This window comes from Syngnathus leptorhynchus, chromosome 3 (genome assembly GCF_054491065.1).
Source record: "Syngnathus leptorhynchus isolate UIUO chromosome 3, UIUO_Slep, whole genome shotgun sequence".
Lineage (NCBI taxonomy): Eukaryota > Metazoa > Chordata > Actinopteri > Syngnathiformes > Syngnathidae > Syngnathus > Syngnathus leptorhynchus.
Window position 1 is genome coordinate 13,440,977 of NC_141197.1, and position 26,499 is coordinate 13,467,475.

General features: G+C 39.6%; 2 protein-coding genes across 2 annotated transcripts; one reads left to right on the top strand and one right to left on the bottom strand.

Moving 5' to 3' along the window:
* Positions 1–734: 734 nt before the first annotated feature.
* On the bottom strand, positions 735–4,663 carry rnaset2 (ribonuclease T2). Its single transcript, XM_085907969.1, has 10 exons — positions 4,524–4,663; positions 3,354–3,425; positions 3,195–3,249; positions 2,838–2,890; positions 2,618–2,675; positions 2,481–2,545; positions 2,241–2,354; positions 2,105–2,150; positions 1,675–1,749; positions 735–1,586 (listed from the first exon to the last, which is right to left on the bottom strand). The coding sequence occupies exons 2-10, from the start codon at positions 3,416–3,418 to the stop codon at positions 1,437–1,439; spliced, it is 681 nt and encodes a 226-aa protein (XP_085764095.1). The 5' UTR covers positions 3,419–3,425; positions 4,524–4,663; the 3' UTR covers positions 735–1,436.
* myom2b (myomesin 2b) lies at positions 1,542–26,238 on the top strand. Its single transcript, XM_085907968.1, has 39 exons — positions 1,542–1,610; positions 7,815–7,918; positions 9,642–9,699; positions 9,849–10,003; positions 10,095–10,181; positions 10,817–10,905; positions 11,112–11,159; positions 11,352–11,516; positions 11,622–11,783; positions 11,956–12,097; positions 12,256–12,455; positions 12,734–12,787; positions 12,882–13,009; positions 13,181–13,364; positions 13,457–13,631; positions 13,751–13,872; positions 13,970–14,157; positions 14,295–14,421; positions 14,498–14,676; positions 15,151–15,265; positions 15,417–15,579; positions 15,671–15,777; positions 16,674–16,718; positions 17,037–17,173; positions 17,394–17,538; positions 17,872–17,934; positions 18,421–18,488; positions 20,229–20,342; positions 20,528–20,615; positions 20,845–20,883; positions 21,205–21,310; positions 22,036–22,102; positions 22,408–22,504; positions 22,577–22,613; positions 23,701–23,723; positions 23,806–23,861; positions 23,953–24,042; positions 25,226–25,351; positions 25,815–26,238. The coding sequence occupies exons 2-39, from the start codon at positions 7,836–7,838 to the stop codon at positions 26,013–26,015; spliced, it is 4,233 nt and encodes a 1,410-aa protein (XP_085764094.1). The 5' UTR covers positions 1,542–1,610; positions 7,815–7,835; the 3' UTR covers positions 26,016–26,238.
* The last annotated feature ends 261 nt before the right edge of the window (positions 26,239–26,499 follow it).

Consider the following 26,499-nt stretch of genomic DNA (forward strand, 5'->3'; position numbering starts at 1 on the left):
TGTGGATGACATTGATCTTTCAAATCAATACTGATTGATTGAATTATGCAGAGCTGTCCTGGTGGGGGTGGGGGGGCACAGTGCGCGTGTGCGTGCACGGATCTGTCATATCAGCAGCTTTGCATAGCTGCAGTGTTACATAAGAAGGGGTGGGAGGTTATGATGTGAATGAATTTTGCACTCTACCTGGGTCAAGTGACCAAAGCAAAATCCATATATTTAATTTGACATTCTTAATACCATTACCACAAAACAAACCAGCAGTGAAAAGTGTAAACCTTGGCTGAGAAGGTTATGGAATTTACTTATGTGGGTTTATAATTCATAACATATCTTTTCCTACCTCATCCAATTGCAGCAAAATGAATTCTGAACATGTTTAGGATTCTACCCAAAAATACTGCTGTCGAGTACCGTACGGCATTTCTCAAATGTTAGTTATAAGATGCAGTCTGCTGTGTCGTATGGAGTAGATTCAGGATTATGGACATGGTGTCTCTGTATAGATAGGATTAAAGCTCTGTAAGGAGATCACAATATTAATATACATGCAGGAAGACAGGCTGAAATACAGCATCAGCGCAATACAGCTACTCACTTGCTACAACAATCTAATGAGATTGGATCCACAAGAGACAGAATCATCAAGTCTGCCATTGCAAAGACAATGCTTAAATTTGACATTTATGTTGTTACAAGGTAACCAAAAATGAATTGAAATTGGTACACCCAAAATGAATCATATTTTTTATTGAAAGTCAACATATTCTGATGATTATTAAAAATAAACAATAACCAACAATAATAAACCATAAACAACTGAGAACCATAGCAAATTTTCCTCTGCACGTTGTTCCCTGAAAGTTGGATTACAATCCTAAAACAGTAGCGTATGATTCCAATAAACTTGCTCTGCCCCAGAGTAACATATTTTATATCACTCAAAACTAAATCATCATTAATTCTTGCTGCTCTTAAATCATTGCATTCGCCAAACACAGTCTACTATATAAGACGATGACATTGATTTTAATGCTGTTAGTGTAAACAACCTAAAATAGATCATGATTGGATATATAAACAACTTTTCACATACTGAAAAGACGTAACTCAACAAAATGAGACTTGTGCAAAACAATAAGTAAAATAATAACAAAGATACTGTGGCGCAATTATAGCGATGATATTATCAAGAAAAAAAGGAAGCTCGTTGATTTATTAGCAGATAGGTTCAACCTATAAACAGGCAGATGAAAAATGGAAATTGTTTTGTGATTGATTACAAGTATTGCAGGACAATAAATTGGAGTAAGCATTCCAAGCATTCAGTCTGTGTGCATTGTGACTTGCTTGACTTCAGTAGTTAACTGTAAAAGTATCTTTATGTACTGTATGTACAAAAATGTCAACGCTGTAGTGTGTGTAGTGTTCGCTTTTCAAAGAGGTGGATAGTAAACTGGTGTGTCTTCATCACAGACGCTGTACGCAGAGCCCCCGGGGGAAGAAATCTCTTTCTCACAATCCAAGAGGGAGAAGTCGGGGCTGAAACAAATCTCGATTTGACCCAAAACCTGCACATCGCCATTCTGGAAAACGCATCAAATACTGAGGTGAACTCAATACACTGTGGAATGAATTTGTGGAGATTCCAATATTCATTTGAGATGCTCATACCTTAGATGGATGGACACATTGTATCTTGGGTGTGAAGCCATAGAAGTTTTCTATGACTGCTTCGATTTGAGAAAACTACAAAATGAAAAATGTCATGCCACATCAAATAAAAACAACACAAATATAGAGTACATACTGAAATAATGACGATCTAGTCTCGATTTGAGCGCAAATTTACGTTTTCGCAAGCAGGGTTAATTGTAGCATCTGCCATCGAGTGGAAGAGCATTTCATAGGTTTGCTGTCGCTATGTGTCAGTGGCAAAAAATACCTGCGGATGAGCAAAGATATATATTTTGTAGTATATAAAACAGTCTAAGACCAATTATTGAAAACGGGATAATTTGGATCACAGTTGCAGGCAATTATTGTTCTACACTTCTCTATGTGATGCATTCCAATACAATATGCTGTAAACAGAAATACTTACTTTGTAATATTTTTCAGATGGGATAATGTCAAATTTCCTCAGGATACTACAATGACAAAGACAGAAATAGAATTATACTGTTGACATTGTCAAGTGAACTATAAACTTGTTTTGGCAGTTTGTGAGTTTTCAGTACCTATCCAAGTCCACTTTATGGTACAGTTCCAGTGCCTTGCTGAAGTATTTATGTTGACTGTTAAGCGCGGGTGCTTTCGCAGCACATGTGCCATGTTTGGACCATTCGTACTTCCTGTAGTCATAGAATTTATCATTTACTTTCCGGAAGTACAATAAATCATAAACACCCAAACACACTTGAGAGTTGATGAACTGTCTCCAAGTTAATCATTTCAATAGGTGAAATGCCTATTCTTACCAAAATCCAGATGATGCATTTTTCAATAAGTCAGGCCAAGACTTTTCCATGTCTGGGAGCAAGTCCTAAAAATTAACAAGAAAGAGTATTATTATTATTATTATTATTATTATAACTTACAAAAGAAAAGAAAATACCTCTATTTCAGATGTGTTGAAATGCCATGATGCATTACAAAGAGCGCCTCTGTTAGGCCTGCAAAATTACAGCATACATTTAATGTGACACCACTAAGGTTTCGTTACCTTGGAAAAGGAGAAGAGTGCACTACTGCATTTTGTCATATTTCTGCATAATAACTATGAAAAATGGGCTATTTGTAGACATAGGAAGTAATTCTATGACACACACACATACCAGAGTCCATGCAGTGTCCAGTAGGTGATGTTAGGATGATGACACGCCTCCACCTGAAATTTATCACAAAAATCTGATCTCATCACCTGCATTACACGTTCATCCGATGAAAGAAAAACAGCACCCTCTCCAAGTTAATCTAATAAAAGACTGCAAGCATGGTGTCACAATCATAGCAGCCTCATAAAATGTCACATGACCCCACAAGCTTCAAAGTTGAGTCAGAGGAAAAGCCCATAAAAAATAAGCAACATTTGCCACCGAGATTAAAAAGGTAAAGGATTCATGGATTTGCATTTTAGGAGTTACCTTAATACGATGAACATGTTTTCTACTAAAAGGCTGAAAGAAACTCACAGAACAGAAAGTGTTGGGCCAGTGGTGGGTGAGGATGAGTTTGGTCCACATGTGTCTAAGGGAAAAACAAACGTATGTCACAGAGACAATTCTTAATACATTTACTGAACATTAACAGACAAGAATGCAGTTAATGTCATTTTTTCCCCTTGTACTTACGGAGGTGACATAGCAAAGGCAGAGACTGCTGCCAGACAGAACAGAAGAGGATACCTTAGACTCATGTTGAATCTAAAGATACAAGAAAAACTGTGAATGAATTATTGTTGATAATAATATAACTCGGGTAACTGGGGCGAGAGTCCAGGGCACTAACCACTATACTATACAACCTTCACTTATGTTACATGGAAGGTACATACACTATATGTTTTAATGGTGCAGCTCAAACTAATAGACCCTAGCTCTAACATTAGCCCTAACCCTTACCCGAGGTCCAACCCTATCCCTAACCTTCCCTCAAGCTCTTTACCCTAGCTCCCACCCTAAATCTAAACCCAGCTCTAACATTTACCCTTACCCCAACCCTAGGTCCAACCCTTCCTCTAACCCCATCCCTAACTTTAGCTGTAAACCTAACCCCAACCCTACCTCTCACCCTAATCCCCACCCTGGCTTGAAACCTTACCCCGACTCTAACCATTATCCAATCCCTATCCCCATCAGTAGTTTGAGCCCTAACTCAAAACCTTTCCCCATTTCTCGCCCTAACTCAAAACCTATCCCCATTTCTCGCCCTAACCTTAACCCTATACCCGACCCTAGTCCAAACTCTAACCCCAATTCGAAACCCAATTCGAACCCTACCTCTATCCCCGACAATCGCCCTAACCCTTACCCCAACCCCTAATTTGTTGCATGATATTTTTTGGTCCCGCCGGGATTCGAACTCGCATCGCTGGGGCGAGAGTCCAGCGCAGTAACCACTACACTATGGAACCTTCGCTTGTAATACACGGAAGGTACGTAAATTATATGTTTTGATGGACTTTTATGCACATTACATTTGAGGTCATTATTTATTCCTGAAGACTATAAATAGTTTGTTTAAACAAATGGTTCAACTAAAAAAAATGGTTAAAATAATAGATCAGTTTAGTAACAGCAGTTTTTCTGGATTTACAAAGACAACAATGCTCAGACATGACAAAAACTTAGTTGTTTTATACATTACGTTTATTGGCCAGAATATATAAGAGCGGCTCAAGTTCGAAGTCCAACGTCAAAATGCGAGCTGCATAATGCATGAAATCAAAGCGTTTGATGACTCACTGCAAAGCCAGTATGCTTCGCGTGGAACAAGCGTTGATAGGAGGAATAATAACTTACTTCGTTCTATGTTGGGAAATTGCTTTGTGAAGGCTGCCGAGTTCTGTTAGCTCATGATAGCTTACGACACGGAGATGTCACAGGACGAGTGCGGCTGTTGTTTACGTCTTGCATGCACTTCCGTCTCTTACCGGTTGAGCCAATCACGAGTGCCGTCGACCACATGCATGGTCACGTGGTAAATACGTCGCTCCCTCTATGAACCGCAACGTGTCTGGGGACGCAACGTTAACCGCACGAATTTAGTCCAAAATAAGGGCTGCATCTCCCAAACTACATTTAGAAAAAACTGTACGAATGTGTTTTGTATGCTTAATGTATATATTTTGCAGTGCCATAATTCAGATGGTCAACTGACTATATTTAATGGCTCGCTTTTTTTAAATGGTCTCTTTCACTAATTCATGTTCATCAGGCAGGCTTGATTAAATGTATGAATTGCCATGGGGCTCTTATTAAATTAATGAGTCATTATGATCTAATGCGCAAAATTAAGCTTGTCAGCGGAGCACAACGAGGGAAACATTCACTGAGCTACAATCTGTCAGCAGGGACTGGAAGAAAATTACCACCACTTAGCTACCACAGAGCTTTGACTTACCAACTTGTCACTGTCTGCCAGCAACATTATGTGCCAAAAATAGAACTGGGCTTTATTGTCACAGTTCCAGCCAACAGGAGCTCCTTTTGACTCAATTTAGAGATGACAATTAATCTCAATTTGTCACATATTGGGATTTTTTTTTTTACTATAGTTCAAGATGAAGTAAACAAAAATAAATCTGGACCATTGGTAATTAGTGATGAGTGATATTAGTCTCGTGTGAAGTCTTTTTCGCAGGTTACTTACCATGTCAGGAATAGGGCAAGCTGTAACTGTAGCTTGTTTTATAAATAAGCACTGGCTGAACTTCAACATGCAACACACTCGTAAGACAAATCAGTAGAAAGATCCCAGCCTACACTACAGCATCACGTTGGCTTAATGCCATAATTGCCCAAGTCATTGTGACTTGACACATTACATCTGTGTGTTGTAGATTCTCAGTCAGCCAGGTCAAGGTGCACCGCAAAATTTGAATGGAGGCAACTGGACTTTTCTTTTTGTATAATTTGTTGAGTTTTCTTGTTTTATGGAAATGTTAAAATAAAAAAAGTTCGATAACTAGGCATCAGTATATTAAATACTGTACACTAGCTGCCATTACCATATCAGAAAATAATGTTTCAAAATGGAAATAGCAATAAGGCCAAAACAAACATATATATGCAAGAATAAGGTCAAAATATTAATACAGTTAAGTTGCATTATTGTATTGCAGGCAAAAAATGCACAATTTCACAAATAAAATGTCATAAATGTCTGCCTACAAGTAGATCTATAGACTGATCTTGTTATTTATGGGAATAAAATAGTATTTAATTAACATGTGAAACAAATAATATTCAATAAAAAAATTACAATCTTTATAAAACTGTTTTATTCTTCTGTGAACCTTTCATTTATGATCAGATTGTTGATTGTCAAACTTTTGTATCTGTTCCTAAGAGGATGAACCACACAAGACTGCCTCTTTTTACCATCTAACCCAAAGTGTTTTTATATTTCTAATGATATTGTGTGACTTTATTTTAACAAATATAACTTTTTCTTATAAAAATCCAAAATATTTCTTGTAATATTTCAACTTTTTCTCTAAATTGTCCAATTTATCTTTTTCATTATAATACACTAACTTCAGCAGTCCGACGTGTAACTTGGATCATATATTTCCCCCCAACTAAAATTGCATTGGATATTCCTTACAACATTTTTCAGATTCTCCCCATTGTGCAGACCATCTTTCAAGAGTTCATCAGTTTTTCATCACTGGGTGTTAAACTTACATGCCAGAAATGCTAACAGACGGTGACAATCAAAGAGACGACTGACTTGTTATAGTAGTTGTGTGTCTTGAAGGATCCTGGTTATATATAGGCACCTCTCTCTCCTTTTAAGGCCTCCGAAAAAGGCAGGTGGGGGTCCGTTGGAGACGCTGGAGGTTTAGTCGGCCCGGGACTGGTTTTAGGCTCCCCCGTGGATTTAGGTTGACAACTGAAGTCGCTGCTAAGGAAATCTCAAGGGGTGAGCAAAGCTTTGTCAAAACCTTATTTTTTCCCCCTTGCTGTGTTTGGAATTTTAATGTACTTGTCTTCCAAATTGGGAGGGACCAGGTAGGAACAAGAAATGTATCTGAGAAGGGGTGCGATGAGGTGTTGTACACTTGCACGCATAGATATGATAAAATAAAAGTCAGATGTTTTAATAGAGTTGTTGCAATATGTCTAAATCAGTGTTTGTTGTCCAATAAAATAAGAGCTATGGATGAAATGGACAGTTGTTTGCGTGTTCTCCATAGCAACATCCTGGAGTCTTTCTGGCCTTTTGCTAAAGTTTTGTTTCAGGTCTTAAAAATAGAGTAATGCGAACCTAATGGGACTTTGTTAAACATCACATGCATGTTGTTTTATCCATTGTAGGAATGTCACATGTTTGTACAGTTTTAGCTGAGCATTGCAGAGGTTTAGTGTTACAGACTGAGAGGTTCAAGTGTTGTTTTGGACAGTTGTACTTTTACAGTGTTGGCCAGAGGTAACGCACTGACAGGAGCAGCTACCTTTCAGTTTACTTCAGTTTCAACGCACATACAGGATAGTCAGATTTGTTGTTTTATTGTTTACTGCTGGTTAAAATATGGCATGTAACAAACAAATGAAGTACTTACATAAGTTTCATCTTCCCCAATAGAAAACTTTACTCATGTGAATCTGTGCATCTTTGTCTTTAGTAATTTACCCAGTCATTGCAAGGCAGCCAATGAGAGATTATGTTTGAACCTGTCTGAACGTGCGTGGCCAAGTGTACAAGTTCCATTTGGTAGATGGTGCTAACACAATACTAGACACTTGCACAATCTAATAATAACTGGTAGTTGCTCTACGTCATACTAAGAAGGGTCCAACATTTTGTTCACAATGTCAAAGGGTGAAGTATTACTTCTCAGAATGCTGTTCTACAGTTGGACCAAACCCCAAGTGGCCTGTAACATTAGCATTTGTCATTTTAAATGGCTCTTTACACAATATCTTTGTATGTGTTGTTATTACTGTGCTGACATATTTAAGGCAATCGCATGTGATGTGTTGTAAGTACTATACAGTATATGTGTGTGTGTGTGTGTGTGTGTGTGTGTGTGTGTGTGTGTGTGTGTGTGTGTGTGTGTGTGTGTGTGTGTGTTGCTGATCCAACAGGTCAATATCCGTGGTGTCATCATGTGGGGCTTGATCAAGCGAGGGAGTTACAACCATGACTACCACCATAAACAGAGCCAGTATGTGCTCAAAGAATACAGCAGGTACAGGACAGCTACTAGTTGTAAGGCAAAAAGCAACACTGTTTATGATTCTAATGATGCTGATTGTGTTCTTACTAAAAGTAGCAGTTCAGTTGTAAGCGTTGCCTGAATATGCAGCCATACCAATGCAGCTAATAATAATTTCAAATGGTGAGGCCAATAAGAAACAAAATTGAAGAGCAGAGAAATTTACTTTATCGCAGTGTCCACGGCTACCTCAAAGTTTGAATAGTTTTAAACTGTCCGAGACTGCGTGGGACAAGTAGCTCAAGTCCTTTGAGGGTCCTGCCTCCTTTTGGGACTGAAGTTGAAATCAAACATTGATGGCCCAAAAGCCTCTGTTTAGGGGGGAATGGTTGTATCCATTCTGATAGGCATTAGCTGCTCAGTAGATGGCTGGAATTTAATGAGTTAAGAAGAAAATGAGAAAGTGCTGCTCAGTACTGGTTTAATTCCCACACGCTAAGGCTGCCCAGCGACATTTTTTGACACATTAATTAGTTGTGCCTTGAATATCTGATTGCTGACTTGTGTTTGTCATTTGCTGTAATTCATTTTGCAAAGCTCCCCACTTGTCCCTCGTTCTCTTTTTTAACTCTTGCTTATGCATCCTGTCAATGCGCAATCTGCCACGTTTAATTTTTTTTTTTGCTGTGCAAGCTGCTCATATAAAGCTAATTTTCTTACCTCTGTCATGTGAATGTGATATTATGCATGTGATATTATGTATGTGTCCTGAATGAAAAAAATCTTAGTTGTCGACCTTTATCGGAATCTGCACCGACATTGAATGGGTTCTTTGGACCACGTTCCATCGACCCTGATATTTTTTACACAATTCCAGTTTTGCTTATAAAAGAAATTACAAATCTAAAAGTTAGAAGTTATCCATATGCATCAAAACACACCAACTTGTCATTCACTTAAACGCAGATTTGGAGCTATGGTCCCTCTGTCACCAAATAGTCTGTGACAGCCCTACCGCAGATTCCCTTGGCAACATATTTGACTATTGTTGTTTGCTTTCCTATGAGTTCGTCAGACAGTCAAATTCTCTCTTCTACAGTTAAGATGTAGCATTGGAATGATTTTTGCTCTCAAGGGTGTAAACATAGTCTAGACAACACCTTGCATCAGAACACAGCTTTTGGATCTTTTGAAAACAGAATAACATTTGTGACAATAACTTGTTGAAAAAAAGACGACGATTTTGAAAGCTGCTAAATACACATACACCCTGATATGCTAAGTGCTGGAGTCCCACTACTACAGCTATTGTTGGGGCGATTCTAGTGGTCAAAGCGCCATCCTGAGATGCTGCAACTCTTTTTGTGCTCCCCTTTCTTCTGACATCCATTCTTGCATGCCTGCATGATATGAACCTCTCTGGAATGCAACACAAATACAAGAGCACGTGAGATGAATTTTTATCAGGATAAGAAATAATAAAATATAAAAATACCAAATACCACTGACTGCTGCAGGGTTGGATTGGAGTAGTATCAAAGTACTAAATGGTAACTTTCAGTATCGTTGTGTCTTGTTAATGCATCTTGTAAATATATTTTTGGGGGCAAAATTTTAACATGAAGGCAATATTATGAATTATTTTAATTGGCTAATTTGCCAATATTAGGGTATTGCCAACTAAAAGCACCCATTAATTGCTTTTTCAAATGCCTAATCTGTTATGAAGTGATTCATCTTTGTGTCTGTTGTTTAGCTCCGAGGAGTCGTCGGATAGATATGCATACAAAACACGAGCCCACATTCGGGAAGTGGTAAGAATTCTCTCACTTCTCATTTTTACACTGATTTCAAAACTCAAACCTATCAAGCACATAAATAAGAGAGCTGTGTGACAAAATAACCACCATAGCATGTTCTGTTCAGTATTTATGTTCAGGCTTGAGTTTCCATTTCCATTTAGTTAAACATGAGGATGCCGCGCAAGTACGTGCGAGAGGAACCAACGATCAGGGGGCCATCCTTCCTGGTCAGACTCAGGTCGCACACTGTGTTTGAACACACTCCAATCAAACTTTTTTGTACTGTGGAAGGCTATCCTCTGCCGATTGTGAAATGGTGAGTTAAAAAAAAATGTACACAAATGTGTTGTGATCTAATGATGACGGTACCATGTCTCAATTCTACTATTTATTTATTTTTTACTTAGGTATAGAGATGGTATGATCCTGGACATGTCATCTGGAAAGTATCTCGTTGAATCAAAAGGAGGAGTCCACTCTCTGGAGATTCCAAGGTACATTAAATGAGGACGATGTGAACACTTGCTTTGACAAGTCCTGAAAGCCTCTGTGCCGGGAGCATCATGGCACATAGTTTTCTCAAGGGAGGATTGCGTATTTGCAGTCCCCTCCCCTCTTGAGAAGCTCAGCTGTTCAAGTGCTGACCTCAGTGTTAAATGACACTCAAGGATTCCTTTAGTCATCTCGCTCTCCTTGGATCCAATCACCTTCAGATCCTTCTCATTTTACAAACACACAGTTTGAGCCTCCTATAAGTTCTAATAGTTGTTTTTTTTGGGGGGGGGGACTAAAATGTCAAAGAATGACCATGATACATGTCATTATGAATGCATGCAAAGCCTCAACATGACAGTGTTTCTTTAAGTCTTTAAATCCTCCAGTCTGCCAAGGCAAGTGTCACAGTAGAGTTGGAGAGCATGTTAATCATTCTTATCCAGAATTGCTGTACAACACTTTTTGTCCAGCCCTCGCCAGGGACATCAGTAATCTTGTTGAGAATGTCGAAGAATTTTGATGACAGTGTGTTATAGGAGTGAGCTGTTAAAGCATTAAGGGATGAATGTCAATTGTCAAGGTCAAATTCCAAATTCAATATTTTTTGTATTGTAGTGTATTTTTTTTCCCCCAGATGTTCAACTGACGATACAGCCCAGTACACAGTTGTGGCTGGTAACATCCATGGACAAGCAACAAGTCAGGCTTCCATTATTGTGAAGAGTATGTCCTCCCACATTTTATACAATATTTAAATGTTTTATTAATGCACGTATTAGATTTCCATTCATTTGATATAATTCATTTGAGTCCACAAAATGTGCAAGTAAATTCACTCACATGAAACATCTTCTAGATATTACCTTTTGTGCTATTCTAACTTTTCTACATCTACGTATTTCAAACAACTTTGATTTTTATTCTTATAGGGTACAAGAAAGAAGATTTTTGTCCATATGGATGGATTCCTTACAACGGTATGTGTCAGGAAGTTATGGCAGCGGATGATATTTTTTGTATGGGTCATATGAGGCATATTTTAAATTTGGGTGATGAAATGTTAATGAAACCCTGTTTTATAATTACAATAATTGGAATGCTCATGTCATTTGCAAGGGATTTCCTACCCTTTTTGTCATCTGACATTTTTTTCACCCTGTTTTTCTTAGTTTCAATGATTCCAAAAATCCATTTCACTAAAATCCACATTACCTTTACGGAAAAGTTCGGCCCAGTCTTTGCTTCTGAAGGGGATTCGGCTACTCTGACCGCCGCCATGGACCTTGAGCCCAACCTGGCCAACCTGCAACCTGATGCACAGTGGTACAGAGATGGTAATTGATTACAAATTAGTCTTATTTAAATTTCTTTTTGTTTGTCTTTTCTTTTTGTTTGCTACTCTGCACAATTGCATTTCTTTATGTGTTTCTCAATTCCAGACACTCGTTTGTTTGATTCAAAATGGGTCAAAATTGAAACGGGCAGAGGAGTCAGCACCTTGACTATTCCTGACCTCTACAAAGAAGATGAAGGCTTATACACACTGCGTATGGTTACAAAAGGAGGCATTGCGCAACATAGTGCATTTGTCTCTGTTGCAGGTGAGGAATGGTGAACTAAATATTATATGCATCCAACACCTTTAACATGAATGGAACCAAAATTAGAACGAAATCTTGTCAAATAACTTGAAATTTCAATTCCATTTGGCTGGTGTTCTTCATCTATATAAATAATGACTCAATCAATGTCAACCTGTCCCTTGCTGTGTAGATGGTCCTACCCCAGTCGCTGGTGCACCCGGTGCTCCAATGGACATCAAGATCCACGATGCCAACAGAGATTATGTCATTGTGTCATGGATGCCTCCCAATACGACGACAGAGGGTCCAATTCTGGGATACTTTGTTGACAAGTAAGAGTTGCCATTGAGTAAACAAGAGCTATTCCGCAAATTTTGACCTTCTCATACTAATGATACTATAGGAAAAATACTTAAAAGTAAATTATAAATATCAATCACCTCTCTGTATCCTCGTTCAGTTCAAGTTTTCTTTTCACCCAACATTTCAGAAGCGAGGTTGGAACCGAAAACTGGACTCAATGCAATGATCAGCCCATAAAGATCTGTAAATATCCGGTGGCCGGCCTGTTTGAAGGACACTCGTACTGCTTCAGAGTCCGAACCGTCAACGCCAAAGGAGTCAGCAAACCTTCGCGCATGTCTGAGCCCATCGCGGCGCTAGACCCGACTGAGTTTGGGAGGCTGCACAGTGAGTGGCACTGGAATACTAAGGGTTAAGGTTTCAAAGTAGGGTTTCAAACTCAGGTTGATTTAAAAATATTAAATATTAAAATATTTTCTTTAGCAGTTAAAGTTGCCCTTTTTTTATTTTTCAATGACTTTGCCATAAATGTGAAGTGCAATCTTCGAAACATGACAACAAACTGACATTTGTTTTTGCTATTTCCAAATATAATCATATAGAAAAAGCCAGACATCAATTTGGAAATACTGAAATAATAATCATCATTTTTGCTCTTTTTGTAGCTAAAAAACTTGGAGGAAAACTGGATGTCGTCTCTTACCATGATGAAGTTGAAGGTGTGTTTTTTGACTTGGAATTTCTTGTATACATTTCTCCTTGTACAATGCGATTGGCAGTGAATTTTTGCTCCCTTACATACTTTGTATAAAGCTGAAGGAGAACCTCCAGGTGCTCCATCAGGCGTTCATGCATCGGAAACTGACAGGACTTACATTGTTCTGAGCTGGAAAGCTCCGCCAAAATCCAGCAAGGCTCCAATGTGGTACTACATTGAAAAGGTGAGCCAGACATTTGCCTCTACTGACAGTCAGCCTATTGATCACTGCTACTTTGGTTCTCTAATGTCAGATACACACTCATAAAGAACGTAAAGGATTTTTGCATTTCAGTGACAGAAAACAATTATCCAATAGTACTTGGAGTAACAATGGTTGTCTCTTTCGCTGCAGACTTTGGCAGACAGTGAGGCGTGGCAACGTGTCAACACTCAGGTCCCAATTCGCTCTCCTCGTTACGCCGTCTTTGACTTGTCAGAGGGTAAACAGTACAGATTCAGAGTCGTTTCTGCAAACATGTATGGATGCAGTGAGCCGTCAGAACCAAGTCGACCTATTGAAACCCAAGAGATTAAAGGTCTTTAATCGTGTTCATCTCTTTCCGTCAGTATCCATCATGAGTGATGTGATGACAACGTTAATACTGTTGCTTCATTCCTTTGGCATCAGGTGTCCCTTCAGCTCCAGGTCAGGTCATCGCAACTCGGGAAACCGACACGTCTGTCCTCATTCAGTGGGCTCCTCCAAAAGAACCCAATAATCTGATTGGCTACTACATCGACCAGTGTGTAAAGGGGTCCAAAGACTGGACCTCAGCCAACCACAAACCACACAAGACCACTAAGTACGTTTGCAGTAAATAAATAAAAACAATCTCAGGCAGAGATTTTGTAGTTTTGATTAGACTCAATGGCTCCGGTGATTATTGAAGAGTGTGAAACCCGTGTGACGCTCTCGTTACAGGTTCGTGGTTAGCGGTCTTACCACCGGAGAAACCTACGTGTTCCGTGTCCAGGCTATCAATGAGATAGGCCTCAGTGAGGAGTCCCAGGAGTCTGCACCACTCACAGTCAAGGCTGCCCTTAGTTAGTATTTCCTCATTTTGCAATTAAAATTAGTTTCTTATTCTGTCTTATTGCTTGTGTCACTGCTTTTCAATTCATTCTTAAATTTTCCATCTAGCCACACCTTCCGCTCCTTATAAGATTGCTTTGGTGAACTGCGATGGACATTCAATGGTCCTGAGCTGGAAGAAGCCCCTTCACTCCGGTGGAGCATCAATTAAAGAATATTACGTTGATAAGAGACGTAGTGGAACAGAGTTGTGGAGGGAGATCAATATTCCACCAATTGCTGAAAGACTTTTCAAGGTAATGTATAAAACCTTAAATATACTATACTACTAATAACGACAAACTTTTCATATGCATGCATAATTAAATAACTGTGGGAGTATAGCTCTCTGAAGATTGAGAGTGGATAACAACATCTTTGCCTTCACTGACAGGTGGAGGAATTGACAGAAGGAGCGGTCTATCAGTTCCAAGTGTACGCGGCCAATCTGATTGGCCTGAGCCCACCATCCCACCACTCACCCGACTACATTTGTGAGGCCTGGACAATGCCTGAGCCAGGTTCGTTGTGTTTGTTCTACACTGAAATGAAGAGACAATATGCAAATGAATCTTGATTGTGTGTGCTGCGCTACAGGTCCTGCTTATGATCTGGATTTCTGTGAGGTCAGAGATGATTCTATGGTGCTCAAATGGCAAAAGCCCGTCTACATCGGCTCCGGACCTGTCACTGGTTATTATGTGGAGTATGCTAAGAAGGACACTGATGACTGGACTACAGCCAATGAGACACCTGTCAATCAATGCTTCTATAAGGTGGGGATATCTGGTAATGTGATTGTTCTGTTGTTGCTTTTTGGACCTTCATTAGGAAGTAAGTAACGATTTGTTCATTCTAAACAGTAGGCCTGTTTCTGTAGTAGACCTTTTCCTACCTCATCTAAGACATTCATGAACCGGATCTCAATGAGTCAAATGTCCAGGTTGCTTTTATTACAGTCCTGATAGTTGTGTTCTTGTTTTCACCATTTTTTTGCCCTGCTGCTGTGTCATTTACCTGTATGACACTGGCATCTAGTGCACAAAGTTGGCAATTGCATGTTGGGTTTGAGATGCCAGAGAACATAAGTGATCCATTAAGCATAAGATCATTGTTGTATTTAAATCCCTCGATAGCGCCAATTTTACACCTACTATGAATTATTGTCTTGATTTGTGTTTAAATAGATAAAAACAAATAAGGTGGAACTCTTTTCTCATAACTTTCAGTAACATTTTTTGTTCTCCTAGGTAACAGGTCTGGAAGAGGGCTGCACCTATGACCTGAGGGTGCGTGCTGTCAATGATTCAGGTGTAGGAATGGCCTCAATGAATTCTGACCCTGTCACTGCCAAGGCTGTGCCAGGTAAAGCGAAGAACAGCTTTGCTTCAGATTAAAAGAAAACAAAAACCCCACTAAAATGTAAACACGGGCAGCTCCTGTGTTGTTGTCAGATAAGGACAGTGCAGTCAAAGTATTCCCAGTGATGCTTGTGTTTTCTTTGTGCGTAATGTAGGCTCCCAGGAGGTGTCCTGCAGTATTGATAAGAAGACGGGCGACATTGTTTTCACTTTTGAGTCGTGCCAAATGAATGCAGGCTCTCAGTTTGTCTGGAAGAAAGATTATGAAGAAATCACAGATTTCTCCAAAGGAATTGAGATTAAAACTGAAGGCAACAAGTAAGATACCACGCACTCATATAAAGATCTTCAACACGACTCATCTGACAGTCTTTGTCTGTCGATGTCTCGCGAAAACTTTACTGCATAGAACCCAGCTGATCTTTAAGAATGCAGATAAAGAAGACTTTGGGAACTTCTCTGTTGCTGTCACCAACACAGATGGAGTTTCATCAAGCTTTTCCATCGACCCTGATGGTATGTTTTATTTTGTTGTAAATTTCTCAATCCCCACGAAAAGTGTTTTTATCCCTATTTATTTATGAGTGTGGTACATTTGAATAGAGCCACTTCAAACTAGGGTCAGGTTTTCAAACTAGGGTTAGGGTTTCAAACTAGGGTTTAAAATGAGGGTTAGGGTTTCAAACTAGGGTTAGCGTTTCAAACTAGGGTTAAGGTTTCAAACTAGGGTTTCAAACCAGGGTTAGGGTTTCAAATTAGGGTTAGGGATTCAGATTAGGGTTTCAAACTAGGGCTAGGGTTTCAAACTAGGGTTAAGGTTTCAAACTACCGTTTCAAACTAGGGTTAGTGTTTCAAACTAGATTCAGGGTTTCAAACTAGGGTTAGGTATTCAAACTAGGGTTTCAAACTAGTGTTGGGGTTTCACACTACGGTTAGGGTTTCAAACTAGGGTTTCAAACTAGGGTTTCAAACTAGGGTCAGGGTAAATTAGTCTCCAATGAACATTCTCAACAATCGCCTAGCCGTCCTTCTCGTGTATCTGCCAGTTTGCGGTTGTCTTCAAAATGACCAATATTGGGTCTGAGCCGCTTCTCTGTAGTTATGCCAGCATTTACGATGGTCCGCTTACATAAAATCCATGTGTATAAGAAAACTAGCTGAGCAAGCACTAAGTGATGGAGGCAAGGAAAAAACAAAACGTCAACATTATCCATCTTTTTCCAATTTTCAGTATATATCGATGCCCCTTGAACTGAGTAATTAATAATCCTCAAACAAATGAACAATAATTTTGTTTTGAATCATTTTTTTGCCTCTTTCACTATGGAAGATCGTCACAGTCGAAATAGAGAGATTGAAGTGTCAAACCATGGCATGAAATACAGTACAAATGAATGTCTTTGTGTTTCAGAGATGAAAAAGCTTGTGGCACTCAGCTATGATGTCAGACACCCAAGTAGGTACCATTTGGCTGAATCCTTCTGTGTCTTCAATACATTTCTGTGAATAATTCATCCTTTGCTTTTTACCCGTCCTCTACCTCGTCTCTACCTTTTGTGTCTTAGCTCTGAAACAATTCTTTTGTTAGATCCAAATATTCTTTACCTGCATTTGCATCACCTGCCTAACTACTATTGCTGCATCTCATTTGACTCCCTTAGCCCCTACTCCCCTATGAATGCTGAGAGACGCTCTCCTCGGGCCCAAGTGCTAAGGAGAGAATGAAAAGATGCTTTTTTTTTTAACCTCTTTCAAATATTGTCCTTTTTTCTAGTCATCCCACTGAAGTCAGAGTTGGCCTATAAAATTTTGGAGAGAGGCAGAATGAGGTTCTGGCTGCAGGCTGAGGAAATTTCCCCCAACGTCACCTACAAATTCTTTGTTAACGACAAGGAAATGTCTGGAGCTGATGTAAGACACAGTTTTAGTTAAAAAGAATAGTTTGAAAAAAAAAGATGGAGCAAAAGTATGAAAGAAGTTAGCTCTGGGCAATGCACTATGAGGATGATTCAGTAAGCTGCATTTTGTATGGCTGCAAAATGGAAAAGATCTCAAACACTTTTATAAGCGTCTTACATTATTTCATATGTGGCATGAAGCAGCTTTAGTCTTTCAAACGATTTCTTTGCAGTCCATCAAGATGGGCCATGACGTATCTACAGGCGTCATCGAGTTGATCATGGACCACTTTACCGAGGAAAATGAAGGGACATACACCTGCCAGATTACAGATGGAGGCGGCAAAGCACAGAGCTCATTGGTGCTCATTGGAGATGGTAAGAGAAGCTGGTGGACAAAATATGCTACAGTTTGATAAACGTCCTAAGTGTATGTCGGCAACAGAATTAAACATATTTTCATTGATGTTTGTATGTAGTGATAATGAGACGCTCTAATTATTTCTAACTTGTTCATCGATTTTGGTTCATCTAGCTGTACCATTGCGTTGTGGAATTTTTGTTTGGCTTCTGGTAGTTCTTTATGTGATATATGTGCCTCAATTAAGGTTGGAATTCTTACACTGTACATTCAAGGAATGTGTAGTGTAAGAATTCCTGCTGGCTAATTTAAATTATTCTGTGTGTGTGCTTGCATTCATGTGTGTGTAGCTTTCAAGGCTGCGCTGGCTGAAGCTGAATACCAAAGGAGAGAGTACATCAGAGTCAAGGAGGGTAAGAAATACAACATTATTTATTCTATGGGCTCCATGCATCACTTAGACTAAAGCTGGAAGCAATGTATTCACCAGGAGGAGGTGGGTTACATATTTCATTCATATAAAAGAAATAAACCCACATACACAACCTTCAATTTTTTTTTTTGCACATAATAATTTCTATTACACATTTTTTGCTAGTGAGATGCAACATAAGGTGATTCTATTATTTTGTCACCATTTTTTACACCAAGGAAAAAGATGAATAATTGTGCAGCTCTCTTGGTGCGTTCATTAGAATGTACAGATGTGTCTAATAATGTGGCCAGCATTTATGGATGACCACACTTTCATTGTCAGACAAAGGTTAGCACACAAAGATGTGAAATTACTGCTAAATTATTCAGTGGGCTGTTGCTGCAGTTGAGGCAATAAATGTCCAAAAGTCGTTAAACATAATGACGTTTCATCAGTGTTTTGGTGTCCCGTTGCTCTCCAATAGGCCCCCACTTCAGCGAGTTCTTATCCCTTCACGTGGGAGACGACTGCTCAGTCACACTCTTGTGCAAGGTAAATGCAGCCAAACTCAATTATTGAACATTTGCACTCAAAACAAACACAAGGCTCACTTGTGGAGCTCTCTTTAGCCACTCGGCTCAGAGCGGGTACAGGAAATAATGGTCTTCAATGATAACGCCCATGCAGAGACTTAACTGAAATGAGGCTGCTGAGATTATGCCTTTGTGAATAATGTGAAAAAAAAAAAGTTTCGAAGGATATGCATACACTGCAAGTACTACATAAGGTCCTTGTCAAGCTGCCGACATTTAGCAATCGTGTGGTGATTGTTTGTGGTTAGTTTGGGAGCACTACATTATTTTGGCTGACTAACTGCAGGCCACAACTCAGTACGGTGGAAGAAAGATGGAATTTCCATCCGGGAGAGCCAAAGCAAATGCTCAAAGAAAATCTTATTGATCAATTATCAATGATTTAGACAGTCTGAAGTCAGCCACGTTGAAAGCATTAGGAATCAATTTACTTACAAATGGTATTAGTGTTTTTACCCTCTGCACAGTTTCACTGGGAGTGTAACACTTAAAGCTTTCAATTGTTCTGAATAAAGATAAGGTACTTCACATGAAAAGTCACTTGGAATGGTGGCTTAATGGAAGCAAAAGAGAACGTTATACTCATGATCAAACATTTAGAAGTTGTTAAAGGGAAAGAAAGAGACCAAACCTGCCTCTTTATTGGCCATAAATACTCTATTGAGTTAAAAGTCAATTGTCTATTTTTGTGCGAGTGGAATTTCCCCTCAAGTACAGTAATCCTTCGTTTATCACGGATAATTGGTTCTAAGACCACCCGCAATATGTGTCCCGAAGTAGTGTCACCCTTTTTTTAAACATACATACATTGTTTGTGTATCAATAAGTATATATTAAACCATATAAGTGCATACGTTATCATTAGAACATTAAATAATGACTTAAAACACAAGAACAAATAAGGCGGCCCGATCCCAAATGACCTTATAGGTTTAGAATGTTTCAAACATGTAAATACTATATTAATATGTAGTATAAATGACATACAGACAATAATGTATAAATAATATAAATATAAATATAATACGTGTGTGTGTGTGTGTGTGTGTGTGTGTGTGTGTGTGTGTGTGTGTGTGAGTGCGTGCGTGCGTGTGTGTGTGTGTGTGTGTGACATGTATATGCAGCTAAAGTGTACATACTGTAAATATGGTTTTAGAACTATTTAATTATTATAACAGCTTTTTATAACAAGGAACAATACTGTAAATATGTTTTTATAACTCTTATTATATTTTTATAAAAAGGTACAAGTGTACGTACTGCAATTGTGTGGACACTCCCTGCTTTCTGCTGGTGTGTGGGCAACCTTTGTGCCATAATTCCTCAATTTAGAAGGTTTATTTTGAATTTGTGAATTTTGTTTGGGGGGGGGGGGAATCCACGATGTACTGAAGCCGCGATAACCGAACTGCATTGTAGCGAGGGAGTACTGTAATTTCAATGAATTCAAAGAAAGTAAACATTGTAACAAGCCTACAGCAAAGATGTCGATTGTTGAGAACTCTGTTTGGCATGTCAGCATGTTCATGCATTGAAGCTTGAATAATTCAAACTATCTTGCTTCCCAACATGACTTGTAGATGAAGCTTGCTCTTCAACATCCTACTACCATCGCCCGAATGATCAAATTCCACATTTTATGATCAAAAATCGACATATGACTCATGCATACCCCGACCACTGCATGATATGTTCATAGGTTGCCAACTTGAAGAAAGACTCTGAGTTCCACTGGTTCAGAGAAGATGCAGAAATAATTCCTGATGTGAAACCTGACCTGGTATCAGGAGTCTGTAAACTGGCAATTAAACTGGTAAGTTATTTTTAGTTCCTGTTGATGTTCACATCTTTCACTCAATACATACGATGCTCCCGCTACAGTGGCTGTAAAAGGACAGCTAGACTTAACGAATTAATTAAATTTAATTGCGGTTGAGACATGTGGAGATTGGTAAACAAATGCCATCTCTCATTATTTTATTGCTGTCTGTTCTCCAGTTCTCTCTGAAAACATCGGGGCTTTACAAGGCCACCATCAGCGATGCTAGAGGGAAGGACATGAGCCAAATAGACGTTTCTGGAAAAGGTAAACTGAATTACTTACAAGGTTGATTGATGAGGGCAAAAATCAAGAATACATCGCAAAACATGTGAAATCAACTTTCCTCATTAAAACGTGTGAAGGACAGAACATGTTTGAAATATAAGTGTCGCAACTGGCCTTGCCTTCCACTTCGTATTTCATCAAATTTCAAATTCTGTAACTTTTCACCATAATATTTCCATCAACTTTTCTTGTATGTCTTATTTTGTAGTGTTTGAAGAGGCCATAAACCAGATCACCCGACTGGCTGGTAGGTGTCTTCCTGCTTCACATAGCACACACACACGCACACACGCACGCACACACGCACACACACACGCACACACACACGCACACACACACACACACACACACACACACACACTCACACACGCTTGCACGAATTTTCATCATTGGAGGATCAAAAAAAAAAAATCGTACCCTTTTAGTCATGCACTTCTCCATGCTTGTAGACCAAAATTGAATTAGACTTCCCTGATGACAAGCAAAGGTGCTTGGTGACTGTCAGTAGTCCAAAAGTGGCTGTGTGATTTTCCAAAGTGACCTCTCTCACCTCTATCATCACCCACAGGAGTGAGTGCGCATGAGCTAGTGATCCACTGCACCGCCACCGGGATTCAGCTGCAGTGTCCCATGAAGTATTACACTTCAGAGATGAACATCGTCTGGTACCACGGGTAAGGCGCCATTTTCAGTACGAACACCTCTCACCGCTAAGCCCCTGACTGTAATTACTGCTTACCTCTATGACAAAAATCATGAAAACACAGTGTGCTAAGTGTAGGGGGAGAGGTGATCATTTTAAGCCTGCCTGCAAATATATGAGGAGCACAAAGCACCTTGTTTGGTTTCTCCTCTCAAGTCGAAACAAAAACATTACTCTTCGGGACGGCTGCTGCAAGTGCCTTCATTATCCCTGTTATTGGAGCAAAATGGGCTTGTTTTGTAACCAAAATCACACTCGATTATTTTCCACAGAGCAGCGTGGACGTCTTTGCACTTAAAAGCACTCCATGGGGCCCAACAGAGTGAAATGCACAAACAGGTGTAAAGACAACGTGGAGAGGGAAGGCTTGAGGGGACGGTAAAGAATGAAGACACGGGAGGCGGAAGGGTGACACGGGTTAGCGGAGGCTTTTGAGGTTATTTAATTATGCATAGAACATAAATTACGGAGATGAGATTTGTAACCTCTGCTCACGCCTTCTGCGAATGCACATGAGAGCCAATGACAGATAGCAAGAGAAAGAGAAATTGCTCTCCCTCGGCGTAACATTAGGCTGGCATGTAAACATGATTTTCCATTACCTCAAAAGTAGGCAGTACACACACTCTCATATCAACAATAATTGCATACATGTGCACCATCTAATAATCTCTCCCACCCCGTGTCTCTCAACAGTGACAAAAAACTTTGCCTCAGTGACAAGATTGTGATAGGAGGAACACCTTCCATGGCAACAATGGAGGTATGACATTTTGTGTGTATATTGGTGGGTCCATAACTAATTTGGGTTGATGGCAGGATGGCCTCTAAAAATGAAACAAATTTAGATCACTCATTAGTGGGGATAAAAAAAAATTCATTGTGTCTATAAAAGTTAATTAAGTGAATGATCTCTTTTTTTACCCTGTGCCAGAGAGGTAATTGTAATTACCTTTCTGATGAAATAAGCATGAGTTATAGGCGTGCATGTATAATTTAATAGCCAGGCACTGATGAAATGATGGCTTTAGTGTTGATAAGCGGCTGAATGAACTTTTTGATGTAAAGGTGATTGAGCCAACTGAGAAGGACAAAGGGAAGTACTCAATCGTGATTACCGACCCGGAAGACTCACACAAACGGACGCTGGACCTCAGTGGTGAAGGTGATAAAGGGAGTCAGTGCTATTTTGTCATTTGAATTAGAAATGATGCTATTCAGTCTTTGTCTTTTACAGTTTATGACAAAGCATACGCTGAGTTCCAGAGACTCAAGTAAGTATTCAATCCCTAATCACTTTGAAACTTTGAATCAGCATAATTTGGACATGTGCTTTGTTAGCTTCTCGGTGGTGACAAAGTGACTCTCTAGTATCAATATAAGTGAAACCACAGCATGTGGCTTATCAATTTGTGTATGATATGACTCGGTTTGAAATCAAACAAAAACAATGGAAGTCCAACAGCTTGAGTGTGACATGCAAGGTACATGCTCCATTTTTAACATCAATGAGGAAAAAAAAATGGTGCTAAAAACAATAATCACGAAAAAGACAGTGGAAAGCTCCCAAATCCCTTTTCTAATTACGTACCAATGAGAGGCGTTCAAGCGCAACATTTCACCTACATGCTGGAGCAAGTGTCCCACCCTGCTGGCTGTTTATTGAGAATCAAGATGGAACAAGGAGAGCAGAGCTCCCCGAGCCATCTGGTTCTCAGGCTGACCTCTCACCCAGCCTGCTGCTCTAATTGGCCTCTTCCAATTATTATCAAAAGGAAAACAACTTTGAATATCAGAGAAAAGTACATTCTAATTGTGGTTTGGCTATTGGACTAAAATATCCCCTGGTAATTCATCTGATACTTTTTCCGACCCAAGCGTGTAGAGGATAATTTAATTTGGCCAATGGCCATGAAGGGAAGCAGAATGCAACCAACTAGAATGAGAACAATCTGTCATCATTTTGGATCATTGGTTGAAAGATAAAGCCAGTGACGACGAAAATATGAGTGTCGTTTGAAGTCAAACACATATAAAGCGTCTTTCAAAATCACGGGGACTCCTTTTCTGCATAAGGATGGTAAAATTTTAAGATCATTTGATCATCAATTGCCCTGACTAAAGGCATGTATCCGTTATCTTTCAATTCAACGTTGACCTTGCTGTATTGGATTAGATAACCATTTCAATTATATACTGTTACTTAGACAAGGGTAGTGCTTTGACGTGATAAACCTAAACAGGAGAGTCATCTATCTAAATGTCATCCAATGAATTAGAACTGCAGTAACTTTATTTGAAGACTTTTTTTGTTTTCTGTAAGTAAAGTGAAGAGCTTAAACAATTTGTTTTTCTTTTTAGGGCTTTAGCTTATGCTGACAAGAGTGAGTGTGCATCTTTTCATTCTGTTCAATTATCGTCTTTTGGCATGATAATGCTGTTTGCTAAATGACAGTTTTATTCCAGATCGCGGTAAAGTGATTGGAGGTCTGCCAGACGTCGTCACCATTATGGAAAAGAAGGTAACCTGGCGCGATAGAGGCCTTTTTGTTTGGATGCAATAAGAGGGTATTAGTCAGATTACGTTACTAATCCTCGTTTCCATGTCACTAGACGCTGAGTTTAACGTGCACAGTGTGCGGGGACCCCAAACCGCAAGTCTCCTGGCTAAAGAATGGAGTGGAGGTCGAGCGTGATGATCAGGTAAAATAATAAATGGAGAAATAAATGAGCAGAACCTCCACTTCCACGCAGTGCACATCAACCATCAAACCGACATCTTCAAAAAAGCGGTTGCTCTGTTTATCATTACTATGACCGTATCTGTTTTCACATCGTCTGTTTCAATCACGTTTTTTATATCTTCAAGCACACTCTGAATGTATAATTTCAAGAGCAGAGTCTGTGTTGGAAAAAAACAATCAGAACTGAAAGCAATCGAGGTTACACAGCCTACTTGATGATGAGGTTACCAACGTAGTAAGCATGTTCAAACAAAACAAAAATAAACCCAGCCTTGCTTAAATCATCCATTCCGTGTTCCCAGTCAGTCAGTCTTTATACATTATCGGCATCCCAGCGGCTCCTGCTGCCTTTGAAGATTTAAGTTAAAGAAATGGCAGCGATCCAGGAGGAATATATGTTTTGAAAGTTTGCCCCTCGTCTTTATTCATTCCCTCACCTACTAACAACGCGTCTAAAACAAGAACTGATGTCCTTGGTGATATGTCTGCTAAAACTCAGGGGTGCCTTCCCTCAACACAGCTACCGTCAAATGCTTTTGAAGCTAAGTATTGGGAAAACACAAAGAAAATGCATTTAGACAGTACATAGGACACATGCGGAAATTATAGCTACTTACATGTTGACTAAAGCAGTTATGTTTCAAAGTTTGAAAACACACAGAATGAAAGACTCATTTTTGATACCGCTTGTCCTCATTAGGGTAAAGGTTGAGCTGGAAGATTTCCCAACAACCTATGGGTGAGAGGCAAGGTACAGCTAAAACCAGGCCTGGATTGGCCCAAAGACAAAAATATGTATATTTTTATGTATAAAGCGAAAACTTTTTGAAAATGTTTCCTTGCAAATTAATGAAACAGTCTAGTTGTGTTTTTATTGGTCATTTAGAAATACAGTCTTGACGTTACCGGTATTTAAATACTGACATTCACATGGCTTCACGTGGCACTGACACTATGAGTGGGAACTCAGACAGCTACTATATTGATATCTGACGTTGCTTTATTGACTTGTGCTGGAAGGGACCCCAACTGTGCACAAATATCACCAGAAATCTAGTTCAATATTATTTATTGTTTTTTGTTTGAGGTTCAACATAAAGGTCCCAAGTTGACAATTTCAACATTTGTTTTCCGTGTTTCAGTACGTGGTCTCCCTCGACCAGGGTAAGTTTGCCAGCTTTACAATCAGAGGTGTTTCCATGGAGGATTCCAGCAAATATTCCATGATTGTCCAGAACAAATACGGAGGGGAATCTGTGGATATTGTGGTGAGTGTTGCTGTACCGCAAATCACTGGAGCCTAATGAAATATTTTGTAATTTAGAGCTGTGATGTATACTATTATATCTTGTTTGAACCTGCAAGGTGGTTCGATTCCACCTCCGGCCCTCCCTGTGTGGAGTTTGCATGTTCTCCCCATATCCCAAAGCGTGGGTTTTCTCGGGGCACTCCGGTTTCCTCCCACATCCCAAAAACATGCTTGGTAGGCCGATTGAGCACTCCAAATTGTCCCTAGGTGTGAGTGCGAGTGCGAATGGTTGTTTGTCTCTGTGTGCCCTGCGATTGGCTGGCAACCAGTTCAGGGTGTCCCCCGCCTACTGCCCGATGACGGCTGTGATAGGCTCCAGCACGCCCGCAACCCCCGTGGGGACTAAGCGGTTCAGAAAATGGATGGAGGGATGCAACGTGCAAGGTTGAAATGAAACTAACTTTTTGTCCGAATTTCTTCAGGTTTGCGTGTACCGCCAAGGTGAGAAAATCCCCGAGGCAAAACCAACCGTGACAGCCAAAACAATTATCCCTCCCAAAATGCCCATTGAAATGCCTCAAACTCCGATCCAGCCTGCCCGCTCCCCTTCTAGCCCTACCCCTCCCAAGGTAGCACCTGGAAGAGGAGTGAAGAGTCCCACACCCACTCGAAGGAGGTTTTAAATAATTACGACGTCGGAAAACTGGTGCTCATTTTCTTGAAATTAAATAGACTGAAAACTGTGACATTAATTAGAGTTGGAGAATCATTTAAAAAATTCTACTAAGTGTATGATCATATCAGAACATTTCAATAAAAACGAGTGGGATGTTTCAAACTGTGGAAAAAACATTATATCATTCAACAACAACAACAAAAATCATGTCACAGCACGATTTAATTCAAAACAACCCAAATAAAAACACTTGAATACAAAAGTGACCTGTTTTAATTCAACTGAAAAGCAGCACGCTCCAAATCCACAGTTCCAAAGTTTACGAGCCAAGTAATCATCTACCTTTTTTAATTATTATCATCAATCATTGTTGAGTCCCATCAGGTAAAGATAATGTGTTTGTTGAGTGCACAGTCTGTGCCTTGCTTGCCTCCGACCATCAGTCAGTAGCGAAAGGATGGAGGCAGTGAAGGTATCACTGACAAAAAGAT